The sequence below is a fragment of the Rhipicephalus microplus genome, chromosome 6 (genome assembly GCF_043290135.1).
Source record: "Rhipicephalus microplus isolate Deutch F79 chromosome 6, USDA_Rmic, whole genome shotgun sequence".
Taxonomy (NCBI): domain Eukaryota; kingdom Metazoa; phylum Arthropoda; class Arachnida; order Ixodida; family Ixodidae; genus Rhipicephalus; species Rhipicephalus microplus.
In genome coordinates this window covers 175,937,992-175,964,291 of record NC_134705.1, presented here as the reverse complement: position 1 = coordinate 175,964,291, position 26,300 = coordinate 175,937,992, and the positions used below count along the sequence as shown (strand labels likewise).

The following is a 26,300-nucleotide window of genomic DNA, read 5'->3' as shown; positions in this document are numbered from 1 at the left end:
GGGTTAACTTTGTACTGATTCAAGACAAGTTTTCATTTTCGACTGCTTGTTATTGCACAGTGCACAGGCTTCACGTCAAAAAAACTGTCCACACAAGATCATGACATAAAATGAGATGCTCTAAAGGCACAGCGATTCTCTGAAAGCTGCAAGGTGGATGGGTGAATGGGGATGAACTTTGTACGGGTTTACCAGATGTCCTTGTTCTGAAAAGAGGAACAAGCAGATATACTTGCACATTATTATCTTGTATATTAAAAATATATTTTTTATAAGAAAAGATTTAAAACACAGCTGCACAGGGTATAGAGACACTTGGTGCTCGGAATGTCCACGAAGAACGCAAGGCCGTGTAACGTCACAACGGTTCAGTTCGAACATAATGCCACGCACGCCGAGAACGATGCTAAGCTTCGGCCACATCAGCTGTCAAAAGCCTTCTGCAAAATTTCCTGGCACTCTTTTTGGTGTATTTGTCCCACGCCGACCGCAGGGACGCCCAAGTTTGCGCGGCCAGCATACTTCAGCTGGAAAAGAATTGCGACAATTGCGATGTCCAACGTTTTGACACTAGAACCCTTGCGGTACAAAGAAGGGCTCTTGTATAGATTAAAGAATGCTGCGACTACACGAGAAAGGAACTAGAACGAAAGAAAACGTCAAAGATGTGCACCGTCTCTCCTTATGCAGAGCCAACTAGACTAAAATTAGTTGTTACCGAAATTCACGTTTTTTAAAACAAAGTTGCGCTGCGACCAGAGAGGCATACAAATAAATTCCGCGGTCTTACATACCAACCGAGCTACATGATTACGAGACATGCAATAGCGAGGTGGGGGGAGATTGTACAATAGTTTCGAACCCCCGCACCGGTTCTTGAACATGCACCCAAAGCGGGTCAGCTTGCCCACACAAGAATGTGACTGCCAAAACAGGTAATAGAGCCCGTGCTATGCCGTCATGGTGAGTGCAATGATAATCAAAGCAATAATTAATACAGCAAAAGCTTGTTAATTCAAACTCGAAGGGAATGATAGAATTGTTCGAATTAGGCAGAGTTCGAATTAGCGGATTAGCACTGTAGTCAATGGACATCGCACGGCACCGTGCGGAAAGGACTCAAAGAAGTCACCTCTGTACTTGTTAACGTTACTTAGGTGATTTTGTAAACTAAGTTCATGAAGCTTGAACAGAATTGATCAATCAGTTGATAAACAGAACACATCTTGATGCATTCTAATTATCCGGAGTTTTCTCCCCACAGAAATACACATGGCAGTGTTGGGACCAGGATGTCAGTTTGAATTAACTGCAAGCCGAGTTTGAATTGACAAGTTTTTAATGTACCAACCTATTGAAAAGTGCTAAAATATAAGCACAGAGAAATAACATACAGTGGACAGGCGCTATCCTTTCGCTGTCCTAGTTCCTTACAGTGCCTTGAAATAAAACACCGTGAAACTTTACCAGCTTATCCAACGAGCCTTGGACAACACTGCGTTGTACTGAGAATCATGTTACAAATGTGGCTAAAGACTTACCTATGTCCTCATGGCCCATACGTTCAGTGCTTTTTTATGACTCAAAGGAACCAACTCAGTTTAGTCAGGTTATCCAACGAGCCTTGGACAAGACTGCGTTGTATTGAGAATCATGTTACAAATGTGGCTAAAGACATTCACGTCCTCATGGCCCATACGTTCAGTTATGACTCAAAGGAACCTCAACTCAGTTTAGGCAGGTGCGCCTTTTCTTTCAGTCGCCACATCTATGCATTTAAAGCGGCGGTTGCATAGCAAGTCTAACTGTGGCACTTACACACACACACATAGCCCCAATGCGTAATTGGAGCTACTGAACGTAAAACGAGGAGAACGAGCGAGGCGGGCTTCTTTGAAGTCTATTCTCGTAATGAAGCCAACTTAAAAAAACTAAAAAAAAAAAAACACCCAAAGACGGCTTTCAATGGCGAATCCCATCGGGAGAGCAGGACCACTGAAGAGCACGCTTAATGTGCTCTCTTCAGAGCCGGCGTGTTTCAGTGGCCGAACAGGTGCAGAAGCACTGTCATCCATTGGTAGAGCGAGAGTGCTTTTGCTGCGCCTAGAGCAGCCAGGAGCAGTTTGCAGTGCTCTCGCCTGAAAAGCAGAGTAGGCGCAGTAAGACGAGCCACGTGGCCCTTGAACGTCACACCCTCTAAATTTTTCTTTATCCGGCGAGTGCTGCGTCAGTGCTAGAAACCATGCGTAGTTTGACACTGCCATTTTGTATGGATGGCTACGATGACGGCTTGACGTCTGCCGAATGCGTCGTTACACAAACATACTAGGTACTATTAGGATAATGAACGTGTGGCTGACCCGATTTCACGTGTGTTTTGCTGCTGCCCCACAGATAATATGCCGGGGCTTGGAATGTTTCCATCACATGGTCTCCCCACTCATCATCCCCTTCACCTGCCCTCCGGGAGGGCGCTGCATTCCAGTGGCAGGTTGAGTGGCCCTGCTCTCAGTGCTCTGCACCCCACTCCTCGCTGCCCTGTCCTTCCACACCAGTTCTCTCATTGAAATTCACCATAAGTGCGAAGCACTTTAGGAGGGTGTCGTATGCTGTCATTGTCGCTTGGCAGAACGCAGGCAAGAACCACGTAGAGCATAGCCAGCTGTAGCATACTGAGTGTACGCTCACACTATAGAGAAGTCTTCTTCAGGTGCTGTGATGATGGTTTTAACATGTTTTCTTCCTCCGATTCTTCGAGCACCCTCACGATGATATTAAAGCAGGCAAAACTGCACACGGCATACCCAACTGCAGCATGCCGAGTGCACGCTCGTCCCAGAAAGACGTCGTCTTCCTCTTGTTCTTCAAGTGCCTCAACGATGATATGAAGTGCGGGTGTTACACCTATGGCTAGGGAGACACGGCAACACAAACCACGTATAGAAACTGAAAGAGGAAGCAAGCGACAAATAGGAAAAAAAGAAAGTAAGAACTTATGCAGAAAAATAGAAATAAAGAAAAGAAAACATAACAGAAAAACTGGAAAATTGAGCAGGACAACAGAGCAGGAAAGAAAATAAACAGAAGAGAAACGAAGAAGGGTTCCCGGCTCCACAATTCTGTCAGGCTCGGCACCACTAGGACGACGCTGCCTTGGTTTTTTTTATACGTCACGTGTGCAAATGCATAGGCTTCTATAAAATCCAGTACCACTTTCGCACACCAATCAAATACAGCTGTAAAAGTGCAATTAGCTTGCAATTAAAACTGACAACTGCCCAGAACATGAAATGAGACGACTGCACGGATAGGAAGGTTGTCCTTCATAGCGACTCAAACCAGCTATGTTTTTCTCGTGAAAGTGAAGTTATACCTTTATTTCTTCATTTAAAATCGGGAGAATAGCCTGTGATGCCACCTCATGCCAGCCACTTCAATCACCTGATGTTCCCTGTCATATGATCGTAAACTAGTGTACGCGATCATCAATTCTTCCGTTAGTATTGAAATGTTCATTTCTTTGCAGTGAAAGATATTACTCCATAAATATGTACATATATGCCTGCATTAGTAGTACGCATTAAAGTGGCACTGCCTTCGCATTACGTAATAATCCCATGCTCGTAAGCACGTCTTGAGCAACTGTTCTGCGTGCTCATGAAACTGTGCACACAGTTTCCAGGTCGCTAAGATTTTGGAGCGACGTGGTTACTTTACCTACAATTCGTCTCCGAAATGACGTGTACTGCTACTCGGCACGGCTACGCATACGCACAGTGACGTTTTCGCCGACTTGGCTTGACTGGTGTGCCAAGAGAGTAACGACGACGGGACAAGCCATCTACGACACAAGCGCAACAATCTTGCGCGCAGGCGCACGCAGCGTGGTACAAACACAGAGAAGCTGAATAAAGCCACATCGACTCATTGTAATGAATTGTTATTTTCAAAAATAGTTGTAAAGCTCAGAATAAACGTGGTGAAGCAGACTTACAGCAACTCCTGCGACAGCAGAATAACGACTGCATGCACAAGTCGCTAGAAATGATTGATTGATTTGTGGGGTTTAACGTCCCAAAACCACCATATGATTATGAGAGACGCCGTAGTGGAGGGCTCCGGAAATTTTGACCACCTGGGGTTCTTTAACGTGCACCCAAATCTGAGTACACGGGCCTACAACATTTCCGCCTCCATCGGAAATGCAAGTCGCTAGAAAGACTACCAGCATCGAATCAATTTTCAGCATTGCTGGACAAAAAGGCACATCCGTGTTAAGAGCCTTTCAGATGGAAAAATACTGCTTATACAATAAGTACCTGCTTTTGGGATTAACTACTGCAGCTCCAAACACTACGAAGGGTAAGTAGTTTGTCGCGCCGGGAAAAACTGGGCGAAAAAAAAAAAAATCGGTTGTCGGTTCCTTTAACCATTCTCACAACACATGCAAACTCCAACACACAGAGCTGAAGATTTCCAGTTTGTTTCATTACTAAAAACAGTAAAAAAAAAAAACTAAGATGCGAAGAATGAATCATTGCCGTGTCTCGCCATTTTTTCGTGCTGTTTCCACCAATGAAACATATCAAGCAATCTAAATCCCAAACCACGGTTCCTGGTTCGTTGGTTTACAATGAGCCCAAACTTAAGTTATCCTTACAGAACAACTGGGTTCATCCCATTGGCATTAATACTATGTATAGTTGAGCTTCTCGGTAGTAAGTAAACGAACAAATGCTGTAGTGAATTAACACTTGAAATCTTGGTATAAATGTGCTACAAGAATCGCATGTTAGGCCACGGTGCCCAGGGAAATGCACATACCTGTCTCCCCAGAATATTCTGGACACGTGGTTGAATGAAAGACCATGCGCCCATGTTTCTGTGCTCCTCCTGGCACCAAAAGAACTCTGCAGAAGTCACCATTAAAGAATAGAGTTCTAGGTTGAAGAACAGGCCTTAACTGTATAAACCAAGATGAACAAGTTTTTTTTTTTCTTTTTGTTCATATTATGAAACATAGAGGGTCTGTTGTTTTATCTGCCATACTTAGTGTTGGCATGCCATGTATGCCAACCCTCCCTAGCCATATAGCTATTTCGAGGATTTTGAACAGTTGCACAGTTTCTAATGATAAATCGACCACTCTGGAACATTTCTACTCATGCCTAAACATTTGTATTTTAGGTAAGTATCAAAGAAAATAGAGAAAGGGTAGATTCAAGATCAAAACAAAGGTAATTGTCATTCCCAAAGGACAGTCAGACAGACATAACTGTCTCAGGACAGTGTAGAATAATTAATGTTTACCATAAAATTACAAATAACTTGTTATTATTTTCATTTAATGTAAAAACCTTTTCATTTAGAGTTTAAAAGTGTTATTTTGCCTACAACTAGTAAGTACAAGTGTGTGAATATTGGAGTTTCTATTTCGAATTGAATAATGCCAAATTGAATAATTCTATTCAATTTTTGAATGGCTAGCATTTAAAATTTTGAATAATTCGGCAGGATAAATATCCAGAATGCAACAAAGGCCAATGGTGCAGGTTGGTTAGCGTGGGGCAGTTATGCTAATACTAACATCGTTACAGTAGGCCTTTCGTCAAAACTTTCACCATTATCCTGGTTCAAAAGAGAGCGCATATTTATCTTAGAAAAGATTATGTAAATTCAGCAAAAAAAAAAACTACGAGCAAACTGTGTAGCCAATCACAACTTTGCTTACGAAATGAAGGCACCGACTCTTTGCATAGTTCGGTCGCGCATGCGGTAAGTGCAGTAACAACTCCAGACTTATGAAAAGTTATGTTGTACAATCACCACAGCTAAACCGCAACACTTGTTAAGAAACTTTCACCGTTTCTGAGCGCAGTTAAAATGCTGCTGTGAATGGCCGCCTGAAGTTTTTTAGGCCCAGAGTACTCGAGACGATGAAGCGCCACATCGCCCTTGTCAGACGAGCCATATTGCGAGATCATTGGGAAAAAGAGAAACTAGCTACCATACTAAAAATAATAATAATAATAATAATAATTACTGTTGGGGTTTATCATCCAGAAACCCAACATAATTATGAGGCAGGCAGAAGGCCCAGCAACTTCGACCACACAGGGCTGTGTAACCCTTTCAGTGCTTTTGCCATGTATGTACGATGGCAGTTTTCTGTCCTGCGGTGTCCTTGCCGTACAGTATGTTCTTGACCCTGCGCTTGAAATTTCGCGTCGTAATGATGATGCAAGCTCACTGGGATGCGCTGCCACCTTTTAGTACTTACAACAAGCATAGGAAATTATTGCACTACCTTTTGTGAAGATAGGTAAACAGCACTGATTTATAGTGGCAACGCATAGAGTGGTCTGGGGCAACGGCCTTTCATAGCTTGGTATCGCCGCGTGATCGCAACAGAGATGTGTGAACTTGATTTTCGTCTTTATCTTTACTCCCTTGCTGATGATTTCTATCTTTATTGGCACTGCACTTAGCTTGTTTATCACTGACACACGTGCCATATTCTCGTTCTTCTTGATATTACCAAGCTTACTTTGCCCAAGGCAGCCACACGCGGAGAAGATGCCATGTGTTCGCTGGCTCAATTCTTTGCCCAAAGAGAGAACGGACACGCATGTTATGTGTGCAGAAGGCGATAAGGCACTGTGCATAGACCCCTGTTTCAAGGAATGCCATGCTTGTAATACTTTTGAACGTCATGCAGCTCTGTGTAATGCCGACGCCAAAAAACTGTACTGTCATTTCTTTCTTGCAATTTTGTTCTGACTATGCGCACTTTCTTCGTTAAAAAACAGAGTAAAGTAATTTGACCATCTGGGGTAAATTTGACACTCAAAGAATTAACACGCACTTCTGTCCACATACACGGGCCTCTCGCGTTTCGCCTCCACAAAATTGCGACCTCCGCAGCCGGAATCAAACCCCCAATTTCAGGGTCAGCAGCAGAGTACAATAACCTATAGCACTGCAACAGTTCTGACTGTTCATTATGTGCTGTTGCCAAACACTGTTGATATACCCATGGTAACAAGGAGAACTCTGCATAAAGATGAGGGACCAAGAAAGAAGTGCATTACATGCATAACCTCGATATTTTGTTTTTTGTTTTAATTTTTGTCGTGGTTACATCACGTTTTAGTGATCAACACAATCAACCTCATCTTGTTTGTGAGTAACATGTTAGAAGAATACCAATGTACGTACCTTTGGCCTGAGTGTACTTGGCAAGCTCATCCGCAAGCTCTTTGGCTGGGAAGGGGCACAGAGCCTGCAAAAAAGGTTATCCTCATTTGCCATGTTGGCAAAGCAAAGTACAAGCTTCGTACACTCAGAGAACACAGTACCCCACAAATATTGCTTTCCAAGAAGGAGCTTTTTTTTTTATGCGTCTGTGCCCACCAATATTAGCACCATTTACAGTAAACTCTTTCACGCTACAGCCTTTTTTTTTACCACCATGCAAGTTTTGAGACAATGTCTACATAGGACTGTTCACTCTTGGAGACCTAATCCTTATCAAGGTTATAACGAGTGAAACAAACGGTAAACCAGTGGTATCATGACTTTGTCAAGTGTCATTTGCTGTGTGCCACCTTCAAAAACTGTACAAACTTCAAGTTCCTGCATCCGATCACGCTTTTCAAATCATTCCCCCCCCCCCCCATATGAAAAGAGATAGTACACTCAAACCTTAATATAACCAACCCAAATCTAATAAATTATCAGTTATAACGAAGTGAAAAGAAAAATAGTTATGTCATAAATAGAATGTTAACAACATACAGTTATAACGAATTTCTAGACATAGTGAAGTATTTTCCTGGCAGATGTAACTTTGTTGTAACGAGGCTTAATACAGCAAATGGAACACACAACGCTCTTGTTTCGATACCTCCAGCCGGACGATGGCAGTGTCCTCGTCCCTGCGCAGCTCAGTCCGATGCTTGGCCAGCGCGTAGTAGTGCTTGCCACTGCACAGCAACACTCTGCAGGCGTTTAGCCTGGGCTTCGGGTCTGAGAGGACGGGCATGAACATTTTTCCGGGTGCCATGTCCTCCAGGGTGGATGTGGCATCGGGGTGACGCAGTAGAATCTTTGGAGAAGCCATCACAAGGGGCTTCCGGAAGTTCCTCACCATCTGCAGATTGCTGCACATTAAGCTTTCACTTCGACATAAATTGTTGTTTGCCTTTAGTGTCCCTTAAAGTACCATCCGACTACAGCGAAATCTCAGTATAAAGAATTTCAGGGGGCCGCGCCAATTCGTTTATTATTTTGAAAGGTCGTTAGAGTGAAAGCCCAAAAGTTAACCATAGATACTTATTTTCCACCGACCAAAATGACTTACCTTTAAAACAGTGGTTTCTTGAACTCATTTTCACGGAGGAATACTACTAGAAAACTTGAGAGAAGACTGAGTAATTTAATATATCAGCTTTCAACAAATAGGTTTTAATTTGCTTTGAAAAAGGTAGATGTGCCATGACCGAAAGGTGGTGGCCACATAGGAACTGGGTACCAAAAAATTATTTTAAGCATTGACTGATTGATTGATTGATTGAGTCATTCATTCAGCCTTTTTCCAGGCTGTGGTAGCAATTGGGACATTACAAATGATTACGCGCCAGCTTGCAAAGAAAAGAAAGAAGCGCAAACATCGGGAAAACTTGTGACAGCACCTGTCTCCTCAGCAGGTGGAAATACTGAGCTGGTGTAGTGGGGTTCACAAAGCCAAAGTTGATGTCGTCACCGTCCACGGCATCTTCCTTGCTGTCAGTCATCTGAAAAGCATAGTGGCAAGCTTGAGCCACCTTGTGCACCAGGCTGGGCAAGGAACCAGTGTGGGCAACAGAGATTGACAGAATGGTTTCGATGAACTTGTACTTAGCTGCCGTAACTGACAAGGAGTATGTCAATTTTCAGAATTTATGTTTCAGAGTGCCTAAGGGACAAGCTACAGTAATAAACTGATGAAAATAGAAGTGGCCCATTCGCTATTACCAGAAAATCATAAAAGTCTTTTTTCCTAGTTGTCTTGTAGTTGTTCAATCTTCACAGGTTTCAGAAAAAGAAGAATAATGCTGCTTTCTCACTCGCTGAATAATGTACAGTATTGCAATAAATAGTAATACTGCAATTTCAGAATGATATTAGCAAGGATCAAAATATTGCAATTAGTCTGCAATTACAAGAGTTTTTATTGCTGCAATCAGTACAGTTGATGTTGCTTTCCTGTTTAAGTGCCGCACGTTTCCAAAGAAAAAAAATAAAATTACAATTAGCAGAAGTTAGCAGCGACACACTCATAAATGGTACACCCCCCTGCCGCGAATTCCGACAAAGTACAGTAGAAAAAGCTAAAAATCTTAATTTTGAAAAAGTTGTTCAGCCGTACCTGCAGGAACCTTTCAATACGACATGACGAGTGTTCAGGGCCAGCTCCGTCAAAGCCGTGTGGCAGCAAGACAACCATCCCACTCTGCAGGAACCACTTGGCTGAAAGCACATAACATGAACAATTTTTCCGTTCCTTTATACTCGGAACAACCCCCAACTGATAGCATCATTTAGGTTGGAATGAAGAAAAAAAGTTATTTTAAATGCTGAAGTTAGTTTTGAGCATTTAACTTATGAGGGACACCCACTTAATTTATTAGAAAACATTTTCATGGATGCTTTCGTTTATTTGGAAAAAAAACTTGCAATGCAGCCACTGAACGCAATAAGATAGCTTTTCTCTGTCCAACACTGCGTTTGATGTGCAGGGTTTGATAACTCGAAAAAGATGTTTTCAAGGGGAGACTACTGTAGGAGTAACTTATAAGCATTTTCAACATGCTACAAGAAAGTTTTAGTTTTGAATAGCACAGGAATTCACTAATTCATTATGGTATTACTTTCAGAGCCAGATATCTTTTTATTGTTTCTTTTTTATCGGAATTGTAATCTACATGCCAAGAAATAATGTTAAGTTTTCTTTTTTCTTTGAATTTAAATGGTGACTAAAATATGTTTATTTAAACTTTTTAGAGTTAGTAACTTATCCCCCTGGAAAAGTGTAAGACTAAGTTGAAGCCATAATTTTTTTTTTTATCACTGCATTACTTTCCTCTTCAGTGTAGCTTTACAAGGTGGCTTCGGCAATTGAATTTCCCTTGTCATAAAGACTATCTGAATGCAAATCACATTCATAATCCACACCCCTGTTCTTAAACGTTACTAAATTATTAGTGCGAGTTACATGTGAGATTTATACGATACTGTCGCGACGTGAAGACAGATGTCGTACTAAGCAGATAACTGAAGCAGTAGCAAGTTGGTTTTCTAATTACGGCACGCCAGAGCATTCTTTCTTCTTGTTACTGCTTTCTATAAAAAGCGTGCACGTCTGCGCTGTCATTGTCGTCTTCCTTGTAACGCGCATGCAAAATTGGCCCGTTTCTGAAGGAGACATCATCCCGATGTGCAGCTCAAACCTTTTATCTTGATGTGCAGCTCAGATGTTTTACTTAGAAAAGAGTACACCTATGCACTGGCAACCACACGTCTAACGAGAGATGTACAGGCACAGTTTCATGCGAACGACATGCACGAAATACGGGTGAATGCATCCGGCAACTGGAACTGTGATCACTGTCGGTGAATCACTTCTCAGTTAACGTCGTCCAAACGTCGAGTGACTCCGTGTGGCCCAAAGCATCGCCTTAGCAGCTTCTCTGAAAGTCCACGTTGACGTATTGGGATCCAGTCCCATACCTCGGTGGCTGGTGGGTAGGTGACCAACTTGTGTCGTAGGTCGTACCGTTTTGCATCTTTATGTTGCTGGTGACAAATGCATGCCTGGGCAAGTTGTCGGGCTTCCTTGGCGCGCTGAATAAATTCTTCGGAGCTGGCATTAGTGTCGTCACACTCGAGCGGCCGCATGGCATCCAACGTTCTACTGACTTTGCAATCGTGGATTAAATTGAATGGTGTCATTCCAGTAGCTTCCTGCCAAGCGGTATTATAGGCAAAGGTCACATAATGCAAGATTTCATCCCGGTTATGTTCTGTGTTGACGTACATGCAGAGCATGTCTGCGAGGGTCTTGTGTGTTTGCAATATGCATTTGAAGACGAAATTCAGATACAAATAAAGGACATCAGGAATTGATAAGACTGCAACAAAAAGTAAAAAAAAAAAACAAAATAAGTAAGCACCCAAAATTTGTATTAAAAATGAATTGTGGTATGCCACCCCATCTAGCAAAGGCAGTCTTTGTATAAACAATAAGCTTGTGATTTATAAAAGAGGGCTACCATGTAATTCAAGGTGAAATTTAAAAATGCCCCTTGTCAATCAAAGTATTACCACAGGTAAATTGCATTTGGCAGAATACAGCAGCGCTGTCCATGTTTTGCTTGTTTGTATGTTCCTTTAAGCCTGCGTAAGACTGGAAAAAAAAAAGCTTGCAAGGGTGCAAGTGCGATACCATACTAACCTTCACCGGATGTAACGAATGTGTCGATCACCACTTGCGCACTGTTGTGGAAGTCCCCGAACTGGGCTTCCCATACCACCAGGGTCTTTGGGGTTTCCAGACTGAAGCCATACTCGAAGGAAAGCACAGCCTCTTCTGACAAGGGACTGTTTACGACCTGCACAACAGGAATACTTTTACCCAGAGAGTTGTATCGTTATATTGTTGGGACAGCAAAGAATACAGCAACTTGAAGAGCAAGGTAAACACACACTTCTTTATCTACTGATCTTTTGCCCATTGACGCAAAGGAACATTGACAGTACGATGGTAGCTGCGAGCTTAATTAACAGCTGCTGGAATCAGAAGTAGAGGTGAAATTCTCTGGCTCCTTACAGATGTGAAATTTTGCACTCCTGCACAACCACTGGTGTCCATGTTGGTTATAGAACATAATTTTTGTACCATATTTGTACCTATTTGTACCATAGATGTGTCTGTATAAAATATCGTAGGCAATTACATTCAAGGACTCTCTGATGCATGGAGGTGTCATTTGCCGAGCGATGACTTAGTAAAATTTGTTGGCCAGCATAAAAAATATATATATTTATATTTGGGGGCGACATACACTGCAGTTCTCAAAACACCGGTGATATAGTGTTATTGGCCCAGTATATGTGCACCGATGAGCTATTTTGAACATTGCAGGCTAAGTCTCTGCTGGAGGCCAATTTTCTTTACGTCCACTTCAATCTCTTCAGATGTACGGCAAAATCCCATTGATTCGAAGCCTTTGGGACTGTCATAAAAACTTTAAATTAAGCGGGTTTTTTAAATTAACGAAACGTACAAAAAAAGCGATGCAAAAACCTTGCTGTGCTTCACTGCAACACATTGATGGCATGTTGGCAGCATGTCACCTGCTCCTCGCAGAGCGTCAGCACGTCCTGAACATTTGCCAATTCGTTTTGGTATAAAGAATTTATAAATAGTCCGTGTGAAGAACTTCGCGATGTGTTTTGGCCGCAAAACATGATCATTGAAGTTTTCTAACAGAGTTTTGGAAGTAGGCGTTACAGGACGGAACTCCGCCAGCAGTGCAAGTGCGCGAATTGCTGAAGCAACCGCCCATCGAAAGTTCACATACATCGTAAATTGCATCAGACTGACCTTTATTAATTTCTTTATATAACCAGAAAGAATAGGCAAATCGGGTAAATCAAGACGCGCTGACGTAGCGAGAAGCATGCGACGTGCTGCCCACGTGTCACAACTGTAGTGCAGTGAAGCATGTCTTTTCTCAGGCGCACATTTAAGTATTATAAAATTACTATTATTTCTTTTGCTGGTAGAAGCGTGGCTGGGGTGCCTCAGCTGCTACTCATTGGTATCTGCGTTGCCTTGTACACTGCATTGCCTTGTGGCTCCTATGTGTCGTCGTTTAGGCGGATTTGTGGCAAAATCGGGATCGGGAATCGGCACATGGCACCCTAAGTTTTCTAATTAACTGCACTGGTGCGCTACTGACTACCACTTCAAATTATACACTCGAATTTATATTAGAAAACATGGGATTATAAAAATACTTTGAATTAAGTGAGATTGCACAATAACCAAGTTTGAATTAATGAGGTTTTACTGTATATTGTAATTAATACAAATAACATCCCCATACTTTTCTTGGCCTGAATGTCTGTTGGTTGTCGTCAATGTAGCGTTACCATTAGTGAAAATGTAGAGGGTTGTACAAACATGGAGAGTTTGTGGCTGTTTCCACATATTTTTCATGCGTGCACGTGTAGTGAATTCGAGAATATAGCCTCTTCAAAAACGAATGAATCTTTTGTGCTTGGCCGTGTACTTTGAGTGTTACAATAAAACATGCCCCACTCTACCTCAAAGTATCCCTGTCGCCCCCACTGAGGCGGAAGACCCAGGCTGTTGAGAGGAACGATGCGTTGCTCAGTGTTGCGGTCCACAAGGATGGCATGTCGATGACTGAATGTGCCGCGGCCAACGTCCTGGCCGCAGAAGCGAACGTTGAAGCCTAACGGCACAAATACAATGAAGGGAGACTGTTAATACGACATTCAAGTGATTAGTGCTGAAAGGTAATTAAGCCTGATCTAAACAGGTTCTGAATGTCAGAAATTATAAAGCCACTACAATATCGAATGGTATGCCTTTCATAACGAATTCGTTCATTCTTAGGCATTGCGCTGTTGGCTATTCACTGTCACTGCTACTGCTGCTGGTTCACCAGTACTCGAGATGAAAAGAAACGTCAACAGCAAAAAGCGTCGCTTTCAGCACAAACACTGACATGCCTTGATTTGTCACTTGGCGAATCTCTGCTTTCAGCAGGCTGTTGCACTAGTATCTTGCTCCGGCTTGTGCTATTGCACCGTGTATGCTTCTCATCTGCTAAGCTTGCTAGAATAGTAAATTTTAGGTTTGATGCAAATTCGAAGCAAATAATGGTTTGGTTTGAATAGTTTCGAATTGAAGTCGAATGGTATATATTGCACATTATAAAGAAAAATTGGCGTACTTGTCATGACCCAGATCGCCTGAAAATTTTTAAAAATTGAAACGAGGCATGCGTGAATGTCATTTTGTTTTGGTTGAAAGGAAAGTGGAAACAGCTTTGAATAGTTGCATGATTTGGCTTCCAGTAGAATGCAAGTGATAACCTGTAAAACACATGTTTTACCATTTGTTATATTCGGAGGATATAAGCTGAGATAACAAACATTTAAGCATTAATACTTATGAATCCATGATTTAACCTTGAAGTGGCACTTCACTGCAGTGCGGAACACATTCCTGGATTAAGTCACTTTCCATGCAATTTATGTCACTGGAGATTTGTATTATCATTAAGGTCTTCATGCTCACTTGAAAGTTCATTGAATTACCTTATGACTTGGAATATGTCCATTGTAATTTTCTATTATACATCTTGGTTGAATTTATTTCTATAAAGTCTGAGCTGCCAAACTGAAGGTGTAGCTCTTACACAAGTCTATTGCCAAGAACTCCAGCAGGGATAAGTTTTTTCATTTCGATCTACTGTTGTTCAAATGCCTTTTACATAAATTTCATGGCTGAGAAATACGGATTAGGAGTTAAGCATCAAATCTTAAGCTGCAAGTGATAGTACATCAGCAAAATACCTGGCAGATGCCATCATCCCCGAGTGATTTATGAACATTGCTCGTTTGTTTGCTGTGCTTGTACCTGGTAAAGGGCTAACAATCCTCATATACTAGGCCACCCACCCTGGTATAACAAGGATCCCAGAGCGAGTGCTTCTGCTGTGGACCACTCGATACCTCGGCCCTGTTGGATTTTTTGAAGACGATCGTTGACGTGATGTTTGACTAGGTGAGGATGAACGGTCTGAAAGGAAACAAAAAACAAAGCGTTCGTTCAAAAAATATTCCGACGGAAGGTGGCAACGACAAAGTGACGTCCCTTGCATCGCGAAAACTCACCACTCCACGTGGCACATGCACGGACCTGGCACCCACGTACTTCAGCAGATCCGAGTTGACACCCGTGTCCCAATAGGTGATGGCCGAAGGAGCTTGAGAGATTCCACTCCACCTACCTTGAAGCCGGCTGAACTAAATGCAAGGAGGCAGTTTACGAAGAGGCGGTGTTAGACCAGTTGGCGCAGACATACTTTGAACATACTGCAGTTAAACTGGATACGACGTAATGCAGGTTGATGTTGTGGGCATTTACACCGAAAACTTGTATCAGAGGAATGAAACAAGGCTATGAAAGTGGGTATGGACAATAATCATGAGAGAGACTGCGTAAATGCAACGAGAGAAATGCCAGCCTGCCATTGTGACTAAGCTTTCAGAACTTATAACTTGGCCCTCAAATGGCACAGAAGTATTAGTGGAGTAGGGAGTAAAAGGGGCACAAGCTATACACAGACGACGAACGGAAGTTTGCCCTTTATGTTAATATTAAAGGGATGCATAGCACTCAATGAGATTCACTCAAACCTCAATGTAATAAACATGGATATAACGAAATATCGGTTATGTGAACTAAACGAAGAATGGCCTTGCATAAGATACAGTGTTAGGAATAACCTTTATAACAAATTTTCGGATATAACAAACTTAATTTCTTGCAAAGTGCAAGCTTGTTATAATGAGGCTTGAGTGTAAAAATTTTGCATCTGAATATCTTTTTTAGGGCAGCTGAATTGTTCAGATGTTCAGCTGAAGAACAAGGTGACAAGACGTATATTTCTCTACACATTAAATGGGTTTCTAGGCATACAAGTGGCTTTGCTTTTGCATGTGTACCTCAGACGTCACCACAAGATAATACTACTGTAGTACCAAGCTCGAAAAATGGAGCACCCAAGCATATATGCCTACCCAAAGTCTTCCAGCCTACTTATGTATTTTTTAAACGTGATCTTAGTAGTGCAAAAACATAACGCTGCTAGAAGTGCTTTGCATTTAATATTTATCCAGAAAAAAATATAAAAAAGACAGTCCTAAGAAAAACTAAAACTTTGAATTTTAGATGAAATCTTTCTAATTTATTTTTTATCCCTCCTACACTGCATTTCATGTGTACACTTAGATTCGGCGAGTGATATCATCTATTGTAAAAGTAGCTGATTAAATGTACACTATGTTGGTTTGCATGATGGCCCCTACTGCGTCAGCGTGTATCGAAAGCATCGCTCTTCAGAGACACCACACATGTTGCAAGATGAAACGTCGTAAATGTCTTATTTGGACTGGTCAGTGTCCTTTCCTTGGTTTTAAAAATACCCTCCAGGCCAAACGAGATTTCATCATGCCATCAACATCAATTGATAATTATATGCAGTCACACTCGGTTAACATAAATATGCAGAACCAGGGTTCACTTAAGGAATGCTTGGTAAAGTCAATGATATTATGAGCTCTTGCACAAAGAAGAGATCAGAAGTGGACATACCGGTGGAGTGTAGCTTTCAATGAGCTTGAACTGTTCACTCAAGAACGCCATGTGTTCGTCCACAATTTTCTGCTTTTCGGCAGCATCAAGGCTTCCTTCGTTCTGTGCCAGGGAAAAATGAAGTGTAAAGCTAACATGAGAGAACCGCACCACATGTTTTATTGAAAAAAAATTAAGAATGCCAGGCCTACGAGGAAGGCGCATCACACTCGCAGCGAAAGCTAAAAGAGCGGCCTTGCAGAGCCTCTTCTAGATATTCATTGGGTAACTGCTGCAAGCACACTTGTTTGGTACCCACTATGGCATTAATAATAAAAATTATGCCTGAATTATGCCTGAACTGGTTATGCATCACAGTTAATAGTAGAACAAGAACAAGCTTTTGTAATGTGTTGGATCATTGGATGACCCACTCGTTACGCTATTCGCATTGTGCGACGAGTGGTTGTTCTTTTGCTTTTTTTAAAATGCTTTATAAGTCGTACTAGCGCGATTGCTTTCCCCAACATCAAGCCTGCCTAAGGCTAGTTTGCCAACTAGTCCCAAGCACCGGCATGGCTCAGTAGTATAATACTGGACTGGCACCTGGCGGACCCGGGTTCGAGCTCCACTGTGTCGTTGGTACTAGGTTTTTTTTTCTTGTTTCGTGCGACAGTAGTTACGGACAACGGCAACGGCGGCGGACAACTACGGCACTGCACGATACCCGAGTTGTCAGCCCATAACGGCTTTCGCTGTAAAACTACAACACGAACTTTCTTTACTCCTAATTTGTCGCATTAAATTAAGGTTTGCAAACCTTTGACAAGCTTAATTTCTATCTACCCCGACTGCACTTTTCCTTATAAGCCCTGATTTGAAAGTATTAGGTTCCTTGCATTGCTTTTGTTTGGAAGTTTCTTCTATAAAGTGCTTGCTCACAAAGAGATAAAGCACACGTAAAGCACATTCTCTTCCTGTAAGCTAGTCACTTGAAAGAGAAGTAGGTACTTTCCTGTTAGTGAAGTAAATTAGAATGCCTAGTGCAATGCTAAATTTTGCCACTGCAAATGTGCTATCATTTGTTGCTTCTCCTGAATAAATGTTGTCACGGCCTAGCACTTCTTCATTGCAGCGAAAATACCTTTGCAGAGTGTTACATACGAAGTAATATAAACTGAAATAATTGCTTTCATGGCTTAGCACTCGTTTACTGATGTAAAGAGACAGCAGTGTTAATAACTGTTAATAAGCAAAAAAATTTTAATAGGATGTTTAGTTTTCATTAGTTTATTTTTGTATCTCACTTTAACATTAGGCAGGTCTAGAAATCACAGATGACCACATGCATGCTTTTATCATTATATTTTTCCTCACTTTACCTTGTAGTATCACACAATCTACACCATTCTATATAAGCAACCATTATATAAGCAACACGTTCATGTTCGTACACATAACTTGCAAAAGATAACGAAGGAAAAAAAAAAACTTTGTGCACATTTGTAATACTTCCATTTCTTTGCCTTGTAGTACAATTGCAGCAACAACTAAAAATATCGACCTCTGCCACAACCATTGATAGTGTTCTAGTGTCTTGCCTGCATAAAACTAGCCGTTATTACCGTAGAATCCCACAAGCACTTCCTTCCCCACTCCTCCTACATATTTTTCAACTTTTTTCTCCAATACAGAATCCTGCGGCAGCTCCTAGAAATCTACGTTCTGAGAATCTAGATACATCCACTTTTTCTTACATTTTACAGTGTGGTGCCTCAGGGTTACATTTTGAGTAATCACAGATTGTCAGAACATTTGAAGAATGTCTTTCCTCCCTTGCCAAGACATAAAATTTTACAGGAATATTACCTCTGGTTCTGTTAAAACTGTAAATGAATGCACATTCAGTAAACCACTTCACAAGAAGCACAGAAGCACATTCTTTTTCTGTCACCTTCTTAAATTTCATTTCGCGACCAAGCAAAGGCCGCCCTACAAATCTTGTCTGCTTATCTTTCCCCGTAAAGAAGGCCCTTGCTCAGGATTTTATAATATATTTATTAGAAACAATATTGATTGATATGTGGGGTTTAACGTCCCAAAACCACCATATGATTATAAGAGACGCTGTAGTGGAGGGCTCCGGAAATTTCGACCACCTGGGGTTCCTTAATGTGCCCCCAAATCTGAGCACACGGGCCTACAACATTCCCCCCTCCATCGAAAATGCAACCGCCGCAGCCGGGATTCGATCCCGCGACCTGCGGGTCAGCAGCCGAGTACCTTAGCCACTAGACCACCGCGGCGGGGCCATTATTAGAAACAATATAAATTGAACGATTGCTTGATTGTTTGATTAAGGGTGCCATCGCTTTAGACATTAAAAACACAGCTCACCTGTAGCCGTTTCGCATAGTCATTCGGAACACTGTCCCTGGCGTGGATCAGGTCATACATGAGTGGGTTTGTGAACGTGGGGTCATCCATCTCATTGTGACCCCAACGCCGGAAACAGAGCATGTCCAGAAGGACATCGTCGTTAAACTTCTCTCGAAACTCCATTGCCAGCTGAGTTGCCAAGGCCACAGCCTGCAATTGGAACGCTATGTTAGGGCAAAGTTGACATTCAGATGGCCATATGCTATGGTGCATACATGTTCAGGTGCAAGTGTATTAAGGTGCAACTTTGTTGGGGTGCAGCTTTGTTGGGGTGCAAGTGTGCTTTGGTGCAAGTCTGTTGTGGTGCAAGTGTATTACAGGGCACTGCAGTGCAAGTTTGTTAGGGCACATGTGTAAATAGAGAGAAGTCATTAACAGAAGAGTCGGTAGTCAACAGCCCAGCAATGTATTCACGAATTCATTCCTTTTCATTTGCAGGGGTGTTAAACACATGGCCAGAAAGGTAAAAGAAACGAAAGTTTGTTGGTGCGCGACAATATCCCATATAAAGAATATGCCCTAATGATGATCGAAATCGTTCATTTTCATGTCATGAAAAAATGGACGGTCAGACAAACAAGGAGCAATACACTCTTTGTAGAATTCGAATGCCAGGTTTACAGCATGAAAACAGGAAGGTTGATGTAGAGCATCGCAAGCAGCATATTCCCTAGAGGGACAAATGGGTGTCTTGTATGTATATGTGCAGCAATACTCAGCACAACATGCTCGGTAATTTTGTTAAACAACGAATATACGTGCGACTCTGTAAACCTCGTATTTATGAGACCCCTGAAAAAGTTGAGCATACCTCTGGATCGTCTCCATTTACATGTATTACGGGAGCGTCAATCATCTTCATGATATCACTGACATAAGGCGAAGACCTGCCATTAAAAGAAAGAAAAACGGCTATTTTCAGGGCACACAGAAGGTCATGTGGAGACATCAATCAATCAATGAATTTTACTTGGCATTCATTACAGCAAGACAATGAACACGAGGACAAGAACATGTGCACTTGTAACTAGAATGCTAAGACTGGTTGGCTTATTTTGTGAGCATGCGCTCCTAATAGCTACTGTTACACACAAGCCAAGGTGCATGCATAGTTTTGTTGATTCTTTATTCTGATGGTTAACAAGTGGTTTAGTGGCACAACCTTAATGTGCACCAAGCTAACATGCAAGAACATGTGGTTATTAGTTTTCTGGACAGTAGGTCCACTATGCCTTTTCTTCTAGGCTATGATACGTGTGCTGGCAAATGATGAAAATGAAAGCAAAAATTTTGGGCCGCAGGACCATTCAGTCTATTCCGTGATAGTTCTTTTGCACTTATAAGACACACACTACCTGGGGTCCCTTATGAATTGCTAAGGCAACTTTGGCAGTAAAAGCTTTTACACATTGACTACACTTTATTTGTGGTTGTTTCCTTCATTTTATGTGTGTTCTACCCCAATTATGTATATCAACTTTATCAGTCATTCTCAGCTCTTATCAGTTCTATCTATGCACCAGTGACTATCTGCTGATTATTATGATGACAATGAAAGTATAACCATGGTGTTTATCGCACGTTTTCGATTTTTCACCTCCCATGTGTTCTCAGTGTTGCAAGCTGTTCACATTCCGCATCTCACAAGGCACTTAAGACTCTTGCCAAAAACAAGTAAACCAAAGCAGTCGGCTAGGCACATCACGAGGTCAGGAAGCTACGTCACCTGCCGTACGAAGATGGTGTGGTGAATCCAATCTGATTGTTGACCACTAAGTGGATGGAGCCTCCCACGGTAAACTCTGGAAGTCGCGACATTGCCACGTTTTCCATGATGACGCCCTGGGCGGTAAACGATGCGTCGCCGTGGATCTGGACTGCCAGCGCTGGAAATTGGCCACCCCAGGAAGCCCTGGACTGGGAGTACTTGACAGGATCTAAGCTTTGCATGCGGGCTCGTGCTTTTCCCACTGCCACGGGACTCACACCCTGAACCATAGTAAAGAAAAAAAAAGCTAGCTTTGTGCTTGTAAATGGGTCAGATTTTTAAATGAAGCAATTGCAGGCATCTAAATTAAACTGCGGGGTTTTACACATCAAGGCCTAGATATTTTTGGGGCAGGCAGTGATGGTGTATCCCTAATTAGTTCTGGCTACCTGGGTTCCATAATACTGAGTGTAAATATATGCGAAGGAGGGGGAGGGGTCAGCATAGGAATGTTATGAGGACACTGATTAAAAAGGTGAAGACAATGCTGAACGGTGCATGTGGTGCATGGCGTGTGTTAGTTGTTGGGTAGGGAGACTTTAAAGGGACCCTAAGCCACTCAAAGGTCAGAATTTAGTTGTGGTGTTGCCGTTGTGCACAAGTTTTCGAACATGTAGCTGCAAGAATTTGTCAAAAAGGATGCTTCAATGGGGGAGTTGCCCGAGTTTCACGATTTGAAAGCAGCCGTCGCTTGCTTTGCCTTTTCCTTCACTATGCTCCGTCAATAATCGGGTCGTCGCTCCTCCCAGCTGAGCGATGAGCAGAGCGAGTTTCCGCACTAGACACAGTGCGCGCGTTGTATTCGATGGCAACAACATTACGGAAGAACACATCAAACACTTTCACAAGTACACATATTCAGGGTCGATGTCCAGAAGTATACGTGTTCACAGTCAACAGCACAACTACGCACAACAGCAGCAGTCAACTGCGCAACAACTAAAACGCTGATTACCTCCAAATGCGATGGGTTTGGCAACAGAGTAGCGTGCAAAGGGCCTGGGTAACCTTGAAGATCCACTGATGTGCCTGAATCGAAGAAAAACAATGTACTGCTGCAAGTCAAGACTTGCGCTTTAAAATTTGACATGTCTTACTCAGGTGCGACAGTACATCTCCAGAACCCTTGATGCCTGCAGGAACTTCAGGCATGCCTTTCATCTGTGAAGGAAATAAAGAGAAGCGGGCATGAGGAAAAGACTGGCAAAGACACCGTACTTATTCAATCACGCACACAAACTCGTTTTCCTGAAAATTGGCTCACAATGCACTATGGACTATATAAATAGAAAATCAAAGGCGTCACATTGCCACCTGGTGTTGTGAGCCGGCAATCCGTGGCCAGCCGAAAAGGGCGAAAAGGACAAGACAGTATGTTGGCTCTTCGATCATGATACACGCTTGTGTCTTTCTGCCTCGCTGTTCCCATCTTGTCTCTACAACCCCTAGTGCGTGACAATATATACTACAGCTTTTTTGTTCACCTTTTCCTGATATTTTGGCAGCTTTTTACGCTACAGCTGTACCCCTTTGTAAGAGGCGTGCATCGGAGAGCCGTTCATGTCCCTTATATGAGGTGTTTCTTAAAAGCCGGGCACTGTGTTCTCAATTTCTTATCAGCCTCTATTTCAACGTGGGCACACTGGCGTTTCTTATAACCCAATTGTTTGTAATATCAGTGCCTCTTATAAACAGGTTTAACTGTATGTACTAAACAAGCAATAGAAGTGCAGTAACAATGCGTCTGAAAAACAGAAATGGGTAAGAAAGAAATGCTGCCGCCTAATGTGCACCGATCGTTTTCCCTTTTCTCTGCAATAGCATGCCACATATCTGGGCCATTAAGCTATATATAATTGTGCTCATTAAAAATGAATGCGTGTATAGGGTTAACTACATAAGCAATTCATATAATTGTTAAAGTCTGACGTCCCAAAACCACATTATGATTAGGAGGGGCACTGCAGTGGAGGGCTTTGGCGTTCTTTAGCGTGCACCTAAATCTAAATGCACAAGCCTATAGCAGCACGCCTCTAGCACTTCGCCTCCATCGAGATGCATCCGCGACAGCCGGGATTCAATCCCGCGGCCTTATGGTCAGAAGACATGCACCATAACCATTAGACCACCAAGGCAGGTTAACAGCACAAGTGGAAGTGAACAAGTGGAAGGTATTGTTCGTGCAACAATGGTACAAGTTTGTGGCAGTGCCTTCATTCCTTACACAAAACTATGTTGATTCACAACTTTTCGTTCATAACTTTCATTGCTGCACTAAAGAACGGCAAATAGAGAGGAATAGACTAGTGCTCACGGCAAATTCGTACCTTCTGGAATACTTGCACTGGTGGGAAGTCGAAAAGTCCAGTGAGCAGGTTAAGCCGACCCCTGTGAGGCATCCCCACAACGATGTCCGTTACTCCAGCTGGAAAAATCAAGCGCCAGAGTGAATAGTATCTGCACCGCGACCTTTTCTCAATAAAACTATTCGCAGGATAAGCCGACTCACTTTTCGGCGCATGGCAGAACAGCTCGTAGAAGAAAGCCATCATGCTTTCGGCACCTTCTCCACCGTACCTTTTCACGGTCGAAAACTTTGCCGCCAAGAAGTTATCGAACACCTGCAAGAAAAAGACGTTTCAATCATTGCACTTGATTATGGATACATGAGTCCCTATCTTTGCATACAGCCAAACATAATGACAAAGTAGCAATGGGACCATAAGTTAGTTCAATCAATCAATCAGTTTATTATCATGTCATAAAAGGATGTTACAGGGAGTAAAATATACAGACGAGGGTCCCAAAGTGTGCGACTGCAACGGGATATATAATATTCGTAACAACAGTATAGATAAAAACCAGCTCTGACAAATACCAGAAACAAACACACACATGAACTGTGCAGAATTTTTCCAGAGTGTGCATACATGAAAAGGCCATTTCTACTTCATCAGTTCTCAGTCTCCATGTCCATGGCATATGCACTGGTCATTTCAGCCGAAATTTCCACAATTTACACCACATCTTAAGCCAAATTTTTTTTGCCACAACCACATTTTAAGCAGAAATGTGGTGGTGAATGGTCATTGAATATTCATTATGCTTTTTATGCTACCTTTAGAGTATTGAGCCTCGAGCGCACCAAATATTTATTTATTAGAGCTACTATTGCAGCGGCTCTTGTGCTTTCAGTTTCACCATTTAAAAATGTATATATGTTACCGGAATCATGCATGACCAATTAATGTTGGCATTTAGTTCGCTGTAGTGAATAATTTCCTACATCAGAGTTCATAATAACAAGTTTCAACTGTATACCAAAACTTATGAGCACCCATACAAGGGGGTCTTTAAAGCTAATAAACAGATTAAATGAAGCAATGTTAACGCAGCAGTACCTGCGACTTCAGCAAAATCTCTGCCATCTTCTTGCGCTTTTCAACAGGTGGTCTTCCTTGACTAACGAGACTTTCGTAGCGATCCGCAAACCATGTTCTTCTCTCCTCTTCCTGGGCAGCGAACAATGTTCACAGAATGAATATACATTGATTCATGGCTCATTTCAGTGGTGACGCAGTATTGCCATTGTAAGAGTATATACACATACCATGTGCATGAACTCCAGGCCAAGCGGACCACAGTAAGCGGCCCTCACGTTTTCTGTGATACTTTCGACTTTTTGTCCACATACAGTCTCTGTAGGGGTGAGCCTGTGTGTTTGTAGTTCGAGGTCCTTGACATATCTGCAGGATAATACAATATCCATAATATAGGCACTAAGCGTAATTCTAGCAGCTGCACGGTTCTTACTGTGTCGAAGGTGTCGAGGCGATGGGATTGATCTTTGCAATTTTATGACCGTGCTTCCTGTATGCGTCGACGAGTGTGGAGAGCCTTTGGTCTTCTTTAGAAGCTGCATCTAAGACTGAAAAATGAGATAATACAGTCGGGTTTAAGAAAGCAAGGACAGCTGCGCATTCTTTTCGTTGATATAGCAATAGCTTGTGCGCATGAATTTCTTTTACGAATTCACTAACATACCTGTACAAAGGAATTGTCATACATATAGCTAAATGATACAGCAGAAATTTTCTTCAACACTTTGCACGGCCAGATTAAAGTTTGATTTTTGTACTGCCTATCAAGAGGCTTCCAAGTGATACATGAAAAGGTGAACTGCTGAGAACGAAAGGTTTACATGCATGTCAATTACAAATATAAGCAGTTTAAGGAATATATATATTAGCAATTATGTTCTGTCACCCTGACAAAAAGCGATGTAATGAACTCTGAATCAATGCAAAGTATGCAAAACATTTTTCAAAGGAAAAAGATGTGCTGGGTCACATATTACCCCCGGCCACCAACTTGGTAACACGACCCACAAAGCAACAATGCTGGATGATAAATCCCCAGCTGACACGGCCCTTCATTTTAATCGCAATCGCGCGCCCGATCAGGATCGAGTTTCTCGGCCGTGATTGGCTCCCTTTCGCAGCTTCCACAAAGGAACCAATCACGACCGAGAAATTCGATCCGGTTCGGGCCCGATCGCGATCATTTGTGACTGTTGGGCACCGCCGTTACTTAACGGTGGCCCGAATGCGCGGACGCTTTTTCATTCATATGCACGCTTTTTGACCCACGCCTCTAGCAACAGGTGTATCCCACAAGCTGAGCCGTGCGCTCAATCAACAGGCCGCCAAAACGCACTCCCGCCGGGTGCTTGTTGCCGCAAACAAGGTCGCCCGATCGGTCATTCGAAGCGCTCTCCACTTCGCCGGATGCTTTCTGCACCTGCGTGCGACACCTGTTGCTGCACGAACCGCGTGCGGCAAGCGATATGCCGCTAGTAGTACCGTTTTTTTTTTACGTACGATCTTTGGAGAATCCCCCAGAGTAGTTCATTCGCTGCAGCCTCAAGACGTGCCATCGTCTGCTAGCCACGTCTAGGCGCGCGAAACGGTTCATGTTGGGTCTGCTGCCGGCCGATCACTTTAGTGGCTCATTCAGAGTCCGCTGCTCAGCGAAGTCCTCTGCGGCGGTGTGGCGTCAACGACCTCTTTTGCGGCCGTGGTTCACGTCGAAGTCGCCACTCGCTCGCGGTACGGGAGCTCTCTGACGACGACTGCCGCCGCAGCACCGCAAAACGGCTAGTTTTCCCTCTCGCACACACGTACACCTAGGAGGCTTACGGAGAAAGGGGGACGTCCTTGGCAGCGCGCAACCAGTGCTTCATTTTTCTTTTCTTTTTTTCACTCTCGAGACGAGCTCGCTTATCAGCGCGCTTATCTTTATTTGCATTGTGGCTTTTGAAACCTCAGAGTGCCAGCGGTGGGTTTCCCATTGTCCCCTAGCTGTACGTACATACGTACGTACACCCTACACGGACACTATAGGTACACGCATTCATTATTGCCTGAGCTGTTTTCTCGCCCGATATTTACATGACGACAAAATAGCGGTGCTATGGATATACACGAAAGGCACACTAGGCGAAAACAGTTCTCTACATAACGGGTTTTACCTCCATATTACCGGTTCAACCGCACAATCAACGGTCAACAACTGGCGCAAAACTGAGCGACACAACGCTCCTAGACCGTTTTACATCTTTTGACAGCTGCGTTAGGCACTTAACCTCCAGCTGCTTCA

The 26,300-nt window shown here is 42.7% G+C and overlaps 1 protein-coding gene across 1 annotated transcript; it reads right to left on the bottom strand.

Annotated features, from left to right (window-relative positions):
* Nucleotides 1–29: 29 nt before the first annotated feature.
* LOC119167088 (2-oxoadipate dehydrogenase complex component E1) lies at nt 30–25,772 on the bottom strand. The gene is made up of 22 exons (XM_037418506.2): nt 25,523–25,772; nt 24,456–24,570; nt 24,253–24,388; nt 24,044–24,154; nt 23,152–23,263; nt 22,970–23,067; nt 21,740–21,803; nt 21,598–21,671; nt 20,601–20,863; nt 19,686–19,761; nt 18,833–19,024; nt 16,457–16,558; nt 14,974–15,105; nt 14,758–14,878; nt 13,372–13,523; nt 11,495–11,651; nt 9,410–9,510; nt 8,694–8,795; nt 7,907–8,152; nt 7,219–7,282; nt 4,825–4,910; nt 30–527 (listed from the first exon to the last, which is right to left on the bottom strand). Exons 1-22 carry the CDS (start codon nt 25,614–25,616, stop codon nt 423–425), a joined length of 2,703 nt encoding a protein of 900 aa, XP_037274403.2. The 5' UTR covers nt 25,617–25,772; the 3' UTR covers nt 30–422.
* Between the last annotated feature and the right edge of the window lie 528 nt (nt 25,773–26,300).

What these genes read in the sequence shown, in the direction of transcription:
- LOC119167088 (XM_037418506.2), bottom strand. Translation starts at nt 25,616, where the DNA reads ATGAACCGTTTCGCGCGCCTAGACGTGGCTAGCAGACGATGGCACGTC. An exon ending in CAGTGCAAGTATTCCAGAAG is followed by an intron (nt 21,804 to 22,969) that starts GTACGAATTTGC and finishes TTTCCTTCACAG; the next exon opens with ATGAAAGGCATGCCTGAAGT. An exon ending in GGGATCCTTGTTATACCAGG is followed by an intron (nt 13,524 to 14,757) that starts GTGGGTGGCCTA and finishes TTGTGCCGTTAG; the next exon opens with GCTTCAACGTTCGCTTCTGC.